Source organism: Andrographis paniculata, unplaced genomic scaffold, assembly GCF_009805555.1.
Source record: "Andrographis paniculata isolate CXL003 unplaced genomic scaffold, ASM980555v1 Contig54END, whole genome shotgun sequence".
Classification (NCBI taxonomy): domain Eukaryota; kingdom Viridiplantae; phylum Streptophyta; class Magnoliopsida; order Lamiales; family Acanthaceae; genus Andrographis; species Andrographis paniculata.
The window spans coordinates 3,634,442-3,644,676 of record NW_026137589.1 but is presented as its reverse complement, the minus strand read 5'-3'; the positions used below and the strand labels follow the sequence as shown (position 1 = coordinate 3,644,676).

The 10,235-nt window shown below is 35.3% G+C and overlaps 1 protein-coding gene across 2 annotated transcripts; it reads left to right on the top strand.

Annotated features, from left to right (window-relative positions):
* Positions 1-1,890: 1,890 nt before the first annotated feature.
* Positions 1,891-8,833, top strand: LOC127255570 (uncharacterized). Of its 2 annotated transcripts, none has more exons than XM_051281162.1 (5): positions 1,891-2,032; positions 2,270-4,619; positions 5,140-6,798; positions 7,441-7,696; positions 7,778-8,833. In XM_051281162.1, the coding sequence occupies exons 2-5, from the start codon at positions 2,331-2,333 to the stop codon at positions 8,275-8,277; spliced, it is 4,704 nt and encodes a 1,567-aa protein (XP_051137119.1). In that variant the 5' UTR covers positions 1,891-2,032; positions 2,270-2,330; the 3' UTR covers positions 8,278-8,833. The 2 variants fall into 2 exon arrangements, with proteins under 2 accessions (XP_051137119.1, XP_051137118.1); XM_051281161.1 differs by having other exon boundaries at positions 5,116-6,798.
* The last annotated feature ends 1,402 nt before the right edge of the window (positions 8,834-10,235 follow it).

The window sequence follows — 10,235 nt, the reverse complement described above, 5'->3', positions numbered from 1 at the left end:
TTCATATTCGTGATGAATTAGGATGGTGTTTGTATTTATTGAATTTAAATATTTTGAAACTATTTTTGTAAAAATTACTACGATTACAGATTAATTTCTTATTGTAAAATCATGGGTTTAAAACAATTTGACAAATGCTGTAGAGTTGTTGGCAACATTTATAATATAGTTACTTTAATGATTGTTTTTTGGATTATAATTTTTTATTTTAATACTCCCTTCATGAGATGTAACATAACCTTATTATTGGAGAATTTATCTAAAACATAATTAGTAAGTAATTAATAAATGTATTAGTAATAATAATTATTATATAGTAAAAATAATAATAATTAATTAAGATTACAAAAATTATAAAATTTAGGGGGTGTATTCAATTGGAATTTTAATGGATTTTTTTGGATTTTAAAAAGTCTATAAATTTATGTGGATTTAGAAAATTACAGAGTCTACGTTGATGGATTTTAATAATTGATTTAGATGGATTTCTACGGATTTGATTGAATTATTTATATGGACTTTGTAGGATTGTAAAATAATTTTTTTTGTGAATATATATTAATTATATAAATTTATATCAAATAACAAATTTTATAAATATAATAAATAATTATTAATAAAATAATATTTAATACTAATAAATAATATATAAGTATTAATAAATAATATATACGGATTTACTTTTTAGGTAAAAAGGATATATTAAAATAAATAAATAAATAATTTATGATTTTTGAAAAAAATATTATAATAAATAAATAAATATAAATTAACGGTTCAACAAAAATATATATTTAAATATCTATTTCATCGTAATGATAATATAGTGTATTCGATAATTAAAAAGAAAAGACGACAATAATATATATTAATTGTGATAATAATATTTTTTAAAATTATATTTATAATATAAAAATATATATTTTAAAAAAAATCATAATAATCTGCTAATATATTTTAGTTTTAAATTATTATTTTTATTAAAAATTATAATAATAGTAATAAATATTATCATATTATTGATCACATATACAACAGCAACAACAACAACAATAATCATAATTTTAAGAATCCAATCTGTGATAGTCAAGAGAGATTCTTTCATTTACAAAATTTTCACAAAAATCTACTAAAATCCATAGACTTTCAAAGTTTCAAAGTTTATGAATGGTTGAATATCTCAATATTTTAAAAGACTTTTAAAAGTCTACGTTGAATACTTCGGAATTTTAAAAGACTTTTAAAACCTCTAGATTTTAAAAGACTTTTAAAAGTCTGGATGGAATACACCCGGATTTTGAAAATTCAACAAAATTCTACAAAATCTATATTGAATACACCCTTTAAAATTTAAAATATGATTAAAGTGTATAATCTTATTTTTTTTTAAAAAAAAAGAACAGATCATATGGAAGTAATCAAAATAGAAAATAGAGTAATATTTTGATTATGATTTGTAAAAAACTTATATTTTTATTAAAATTATAAGAATTTCATAATTAAAAAGATATTTAAGTAAATACGTCCTTGAGCATTCAATTATATTTTATTAATTAAAAAATCTGTTAAAAAACAACTATAATAGAAAAAAATAAAGTAAAAAAAAATCATGATTTAAAAGTTAGATAAATACCCTAATCCAATGTCCATTGTTTAGTAATCGAATAGTTCAGAAAATTGCCCTCAAATCTGACCGTCATTGTAACCACTAAAGTACGGTAGCCGTCCGATTCAAGTCGAACTAATCTGTTTTTAAATTGATTTTGCTGATGCATCAACCATCCTAACCGTCCAAGGAGAATAGATCCAACGGTGCAAAGATCAGCACGTGGCATAAAAAACTTCGACCTTGAAATCACAAATTTCCAAAAATAATAGGAAAGTAAAAGGGGAAAAATGAATCAAATTAGGGCTTCAAATCTAGGCTGAATTGATCCGATTGCCTCTCTCGAAAATTTGCTCTCAGATTGCAGCCTTCTCGTGGTCGATCTCCACTTCCTCAACGACGTCTCCTTGATGATTCTTGCTGCAGGTATGGTTTGTGCGTTTGTTTATGCGGCCAAGACTCGTACTTGCATGTGGAATTGTTTGTGTGTGTGGATGTGTTTTTATTATCGGTTGTGTTGATTGTTCATGTTTGATCCGATTTTGTTTTGGTAGCAATTTAGTCTGCGTTGTGAATTGATGGTTATTTGGTGTGTTTGTTTCTTAATTGTTAATGCTATTGTGCTATTGATATGGAGCTATTGATGTGGAATTGTGTTGGCAGATCTGGATGGGGCATGAAAGTAATGGGATTTGTGTTGGAGTGATTGGACGAGGAATTATTGATGGAAATTAGGAGAAAGAAGTATGGCGGTGTCGAAAGTCCTGGCAGAAACCGTTCTTTGGATGTAAATAGCTTTAATGAATCTAGGATCACTAGAAAGGGAAAGGGCAAGAGCAAAGTTTTAGATGAGGATGATCAGGAAGGTGTGACAGAGAAGAAGAGGAAGAGGAGGCAGGATGTTTCGTCGAGCACTTTGGAGTTTGATGCTAAGGAAAAGAGGAAGGAAGATGTAAAACGTGCGAAACCAGAAGTAGGTTTTAAGAAAAAATCTACCGGTGGGAGTAGAGAATTGCATGGAATCTTGGTAGATTTGGGAGATGATCAAAGTGCTTTTAATGTTCCAAAGCGGCCACGTGGCTCGATGGGGCATAAAAAGTTGGAAAGTGATCAAGCGTTGAAGCAGCTGAAAAATTCCAAATCTGCTAAAGCATTTAAAGCGAGAGTAACTAAATTTAATGATGACGTTGGGGACAATGATCAGATGGTTCAGTCAGCTACTGATTCGGTCGATAATAAGGCTGTTTCAGATTTGAAACATGCAGGAAAAGGTATTGGTTCAAACGCAAAATTGAAAAGGACAACAGACACTGAATCTATCACAAGCTTCAGTAGTTCTGATGTAAAATTAAAGCAGAAAGCAAGGAATGATGATGTCAAGAAAACTAGAAAAGGTCTATCAGCAGCGAATGAATATAGTCTAATTAAACATAGTGGAGATACGCCGTCAAAAAAGCAGCAGAGCAGCAGGTGGAAAAAGGGTTTAGCAGTTGAAGGAGATAGTACCTCTACGAAAAAACTCAAGCCTTCTGTTGGTAGTTCAAACTCCAATATCTCTTACAATGAAGTCCGAGAGGATGATGATGAGGATGAAGAAAACCTCGAACAGAATGCTGCAAGAATGCTATCTTCTCGATTTGATCCAAGTTGTACTGGTTTCTCATCTAAGAGAAAATCTTCAGCATCTCCAATAGAAAATGGATTTTCTCACCAAGTCTCATCTGGCCAGAATTCTAGAAGATCGGCTAACTCATTGGGTGCTGAGGAGTCTGCATCTGATGATGATAAGACCAGAGTACTTAGACCCCGAAGAGAAGGTAAATCTAGGGGTGTGTCAAGAAAACGCCGGCATTTTTATGACATTCTTCCCCGAGATTTCGACCCACACTGGGTATTAAACCGGAGAATCAAACTCTTCTGGCCATTGGATGACTGCTGGTACTCTGGCCTTGTGAATGATTATCAAACAGAAACTAAACTTCACCATGTAAAGTATGATGACCGAGATGAGGAATGGGTTGATCTTCAAGAAGAGAACTTCAAACTTTTGCTTTTCCCTAGTGAGGTTCCTGGAAAAGCAAAATCTAGAAAACGATTGGCCAAGGACAAAGATCTGCGAGTTGGAGAAGATTCTGAGTCCATTGCATCATGGTTGGCTAACCAATCTCGACATGCCAATAATTTGACTAAATCCTTGAAAAAACAAAAGATTTCGAAACAAAACCTGCCTTTGGCCTCCTTATTGTTGTCTGAGAAATCTGACAAGTCTAATCACGACATGGCCTGCTCAAATAAAACTAGAACCAAGCCCAATAGTAATTCTCAAACAGACGATAATTTAATTGTCCATGAAAGGGCTAATAGGTCTCTGGCACGAACTACCAGCAGCACCAGAAGTAACATACAAATGGTTTATTTAAGAAAGAAGTATCGCAAGAAATGTGAAGGAAGTGGCCTTGTGTCTAGAGATGTCAAAGCATGTGGATGGGCTGATGAGTTTTCTCACAGTTGCGTGGACTCTAAAACGAAACCGCGGTCATTAAATGATGTTTTTCTGGAGTCAAAAGAATTCAGATTTAAGATATCACTACTTTTACCATCATTTCGGGAGTATTTACGTCCGCCAGTGGTTTTTAAAATGTTTAATGAGATGTTTGTTCTTCGACATGGGATGTTGGTGCCTACTTCTTCTGCCATAAGTCTGGAGATTCTCTTCATTGATAGTAAGTTTGGGTTGAGAGTTTTCTTATTTGAAGGCTTTCTTAGAGAGGCCTTAGTATTTCTCTTTTCTGTGTCCAGTCAATTAGGCGAAAATTGGAATGGTGACTTGGGATTTCCAGTGACCTCAATGAGGTTCAGACTTTCTAGTTTGTTAAATCGGAGGAAGCATGTATTTACTGTTCACAAATTTGCCGTATTACAGAGTTCAGAGTGGCTTTATGTGAACTCGCAGATCCTGCAGCATTGCAGTCTTGTCAAGCAAATACCGGCCTCAGAGTGCACGTATGACAATGTAAGGGAAATTGAATATTGGATTATCTATGCAAATCTTGTTTTGGTTTAAAATCCTCATTAAATGAGCTATATAGCATTTTATTTACACACTTACTGTTTTGAAGATTTATCCCTGATCTTTAGAAATGAACTTTGAAAAGTAAATTTTGAGATCCCCAGTAAAGATATGCTGTTCTCCTTTGGCTTTTATAGCTCCCATCAACTCTATATTTATATTTATGTTGAGTAAAATGTGAGATTCATGAACCCGAGTTTCATTTATTGTTTTCAATACAAATATGGCATATATATGCAGTTAGAAACTAAATGTTTGGCTTTCCCTTTTAAAGGTCGATGGAATTGAATATGCCCAGAGATCACTAGTATTTTGTATTTGGTGATGGTTTTAGAAATTTGTGTTTTAACAAGACATGCCATAGCTGGTTGGTAAATTCAGCAGTTTTGGTGTTTTTTGTTTAGACGTAAATTAATATCTTCACTCTTGCCATTGCTAGTGTTTCAAGGAGAAGTTTGTGCAGGATATAATGCCAAGGGGCATTTCCGGAGAAACCTGTAATTCAAGGACATACCATTGCTCTTTTAATCTGGTTGCAAGCCCTCGAGAAGTTCCAGAAGTCACTCTCTCTGTTTCAGATGCACCGACTTTCTTTTTCACTCTGCATCTCCACTTACTTGTTAAAGGCAACTTTGCTTCAGTCAATCACCAACACCAGGATGCATTGCCTTCCTCCGAAAATTTAGAAAACAGAGGTCAATCTGCTGCAGAATGTGCTCATGTTGAGCCCAGCATGGTTGAGACTGAAGATGTCACTGCTCAGCATAACATCAGAAAATTCGACAAGGAAGCTCCTACGTGCAAGGGTGTTTCAAGCTACCAAGAAGATTTGAGGAAGGACAGCTTGGCAAACAATTCAACTGGGAACATCAACTCTGTTTGTTTGAAGGAGTCTATTAAAATTGCACCTCAAGGAAATGGGCAAACTGAGGATTTTGAGTCCGAGAAGAAGGTGTATGAACAGGATCTACCATTGTCACCTATGTCCATTCAAGGCGACTCCACGTCAAGTTCTAGTCATGTTGACATTCCAACTTTTGGACATGTTAATTTGTCTTCTGATGTGGACCAGCATGCCAGGAATGTCTCTGTTCACGACTGCTACCCTGGTGGGTCGAGAAGTTCATCTAAACATGGTAGAAGCAGCTCACGCTCTTCTATTCTTGGACGTCACTCTCAGATACAGTCTAATGTGAAGTTAAACTTCATGTCCACTGGATTCAGTAATGGACCAAAGAAGCCACGCACTCGTTTTCAGTACATGATGCCCCTTTCAAGCTACGATTCAAATGCGAAACAAAAAACGCCGAACCTGGTCTCTCCACCCTGCAAACGTATTAGGCGAGCTAGTGTGAAGAAGATGCCGGATGGCTCTGGGAATAGCCAGAAAAACTTGGAGTTGTCAACTTGTATTGCAAATCTTCTAGTCACTCATGGGGACAAAGGATGGAGAGAATCTGGCGTTAATATTGTCTTGGAAGCTGCCGATCATAAGGAATGGAGGTTGAGCGTCAAACTTGGCGTGGTTTCAAAATATTCATACAAAGTAAAACATATTTTGCAACCTGGATCGACTAACCGCTACTCCAATGCTATGATGTGGAAGGGAGGGAAGGACTGGGTGCTGGAATTTCCGGACCGGAGCCAGTGGATGCTTTTCAAGGATATGCACGAGGAGTGTTACAATAGGAATATTCGTGCGGCTTCTGTGAAGAACATTCCCATTCCTGGGGTCCGGCTGGTTGAGGAGAGCAATGAATATGGAACTGATACGCCCTTTATTCGCCCAGCAAAGTATTTCCAGCAGGTTCAAACTGATGCTGAAATGGCACTGGATCCTTCAAGAATTTCGTATGACATTGACAGTGATGACGAACAGTGGTTGACGGAAATAAAAATTACAAACCAACATAAGTATGAAGAGATATCTGAGGAATTTTTGGAAAGGGCAATGGATATGTTTGAAAAAGTATCGTATACTCAGCATTGTGACAATCTGACAAATGCTGAAGTCGAAAAACATGTGAAGGGGATAGGGCCGGTAGAAGCTGGTAAAATTGTATACGAATATTGGCGATTGAAGCGGGAAAAGAAAGGCATGCCATTGATAAGACCTCTACAGGTACTCGTTTCTTTCTTTTAAGAGACTGATGACTGCATTGTTCTTTTATTGTTGTATTTAAATATTCTTCGGTTGTTTTGGTTTTAAATAATATGACCATAGGAAATGCTATTAACTCCATTATCGATGTTCATCCATGAAATTTGAGATGCTTTATATGATGCCTTGTGACATACCTGCCTTATAGACCTCTTAGGGCCACTTTCCTTTCACTTGTATCCATTAGGCTACTGTTTGTCTGCATTTTCTGTTTGGCTGATACGTAATTTTTTAGATTCGAGCAAATGAATCGTTTGGATATATGCTCACTTGTATGCACTAAATGAAGCTGATGATATTAATAGTGATGTGCCGATAATCGAAACTGAATTGAACTCTTGCTTACATTACTTTGTATGACCTGTTTGTCAGTATGTCTAAGGGAATATCATTTTCATGTCGCGTAATACTACTGAGTCATTTATTTTACTCTGCGATTGATTGGTAGCTTATTTCGAACAATATTGTGTATCGTATAAACTGTGTACTTGGAAATATGCATTATTCATCATTGCTATATCTGTGCTTTTTGTCATCATTAAATCAATGTATGTGCAATCATTGTCCCGGCGTGACATATATATATATCTGTGTTCTACACAGCCTCCTCTATGGCAAAGGTATCAACAGCAGCTGAAGGAGTGGGAGCGCGCTGTTGCGCAGAGGAGTTACGCCGCGACCATTAGCAGTCAAGAAAAGATCCCTCCACCCGAAAAGCCGGCCATGTTTGCATTCTGCCTAAGACCCCGTCGAATGGACGTCACGAACAAAAGCTCGAAACAGCGGTCTCATAAAAAATCCCAAGTTTCAGGTCATCGCCATGCTTCGCGGCGCGATCGTTACGGTCTATTTCCTTTCGGTATTTTTCAATCTCCACCCTCTCACTATCTCCATCTTTACCACACGTTTCTAAATCCACCACTCTTCGACTGTTTTGCAGGAAGCAGACGAGCAATCGAACACCCTTTAAGAGATGACAAATTCCTATACGCTACCGGAATTCTCAACTCTTCTTTTCCATCTTCACCCCTGGCCGGCACCGGAAGGATACTGTCTCCACGGGAGGGTCGATTCTTTTGGAGCACCAATATTTCCGATCGGAAGGTTAGCTCGAACACCTACAAGAGAAAGTCGAAGAACCTCGGAAACATATACAACGAACAGAATTCGAACATGGGCTCTACAGATTACTCCCCTCGGAGACCATTGCAATATCATCGTCGGGGACCATATCCTAAAATTCTGACACAATTGGATCCTTCCCATCTCGACGACTTCCGGTTGCGCGATGCGTCGAGCGCAGCTCGACACGCTCGTAACATGGCTAAGCTCAAGAGGGAGAGGGCTCAAAGATTGCTCCACAGAGCAGACTTAGCTGTCCACAAAGCCGTCGTTGCCCTGATGACAGCGGAGGCAATGAAAAACGCAAAAGTCGAGTAGCCAAGGCTCGATCGAAGAAGATGGCCTACAACTCTCGTCGACAAATCTACCATCAGGCGTCGCTCTTTCGCCCGAGCTTCATGTTTCGTCTTTTTATTCGAACTTGGCGACGATGATCTTCTCAAGGATCGGATCATCGAATTTTTCGTCGTCGTCATCGGGAACGGTGTGTAAATAATTTTCAGGCCATTTTTTTTTTGGTTTTGTGATTGTTCTGGGTCAAATTGTTAGCTGAAATGATGCTAATGCTAGAGGGTAATACTGAAGTAGCCAATTGCTCAAATAATTCTGGACTTATTATTCAGTGTTTTGAGTTCTTTGTTGTTGTTTTCATTTAATGTGTAATAAAAATCAAGGAACTGCAGGATGAGGCCCTGGAGGGTATTTAATTTTGAGCGTTTGGATTTGGGGGCGTGAATGGGTCGGATTGGGTCCGGAGTTGAATTGCCACACCCGGATCCGGAGTGGACAAGTCTGAACCCAAATTCATATTGGATTTCACCCGGTTCCAATATGGGTTTGAATGTGGATAATGTTTTATAGAAATATGTAGTATGTCTGTGCTCTATATTTTTATATATTATTTCAAATTTATGTTTATTTATTTATTTATTTTTGGATTGTCATTAAAAAAAAAAAAAATTTCGGAAGGAATATGCTTTATCTTTTGTTGTTAGTTTTCAAATAATACAATTCTAAGCCCATCTCCAACCCTCCACTCCACTTCATTTTTGCAGTTGTTACAGTAATTTTACCCCAACAATCATAAATTTCAATTTTTACTCTAAAAAGGTATATTCTTTATATATTCATCTTTTATATTATTTTATATAATTTTTTTATATTTATAAATTACACCTTAACTTTAATTTATTTTTACATTAGATCCATACACATATAATTTATAAATTATTTAAAAATTACATATATAAAAATTAACATTTAAAAAATAAAATTATATATTATTTTCCAAAAATTAAAATTATATCACTTTTAAAAAATAAAATTATACACTATTTTTTCAAAAAAAAAATAAAATTACATACAACTTTTTAAAATATAAAATTATATATGATCTACTAAAAAATTAAAATTACATAATATACAGAAAAAATACCAAAATTATAAAAAACACCACAAAAACTCCACTCCATTTTGGAGTGAAGTAACACTGTGGATTCCTGCAAAAATAAGAGGGGGGGATTTGGGGGTGAGTTGGAGCTCCTCCCCCCATTTTTGGTACAACCCACTGCATGGGTTGGAGGTTGGAGATGATCTAAGAATCTATAAAAGTACCAATTAAAAATTCATGTTTTACATTTTATTGTTAGTTTTCAAATAATACAATTGTAAGAGTTTATAAAATACCAATTAAAAATTCAGAAAGTATAGCATCAAGGAACACACTGGTCATTTTTCATATAAATATATCATCAAAATTTTATTTACATATGTATAACACTTACCGAAACATTAAAACAATAAATATTCCTTTTATATTTTGCAAGTTCAGAATTTTGTAAATTTTTAAATGAAATTGTAGTTGAATGTCATATTTTTATATTTAAAATTATTATATTTTTTATTAAACATTTGCACATTAAAAAGAAAAAAAAAAGAAAGCTTAAAAAAAACTTATCTAATAAGCCAATTTCTAAAAAATAGTGCAACGGTCATTTCCACATTTGATTATTGAAAATGTAAAAGTAGAGAAAGAAATAAATCAAAAGACAGAGCAACCGTCAAAACCGCCAAAAATCTCTCCTCACCTCAGCTCCTCGCCCTCACTATAAATACCGCCAATCCCCAAATCTTCAGCCTTTCACACGCCTCTCGCTCCTTCTCTCTCTCTCTCTCTGCAAACCATTGGAGAGACTTTCGTTCCGCTTGCAGAATTTGAAATAAGACATTAAGGAATGTATGCATAGAAACGATGTGATTTGAACGAGAAGTTTGAT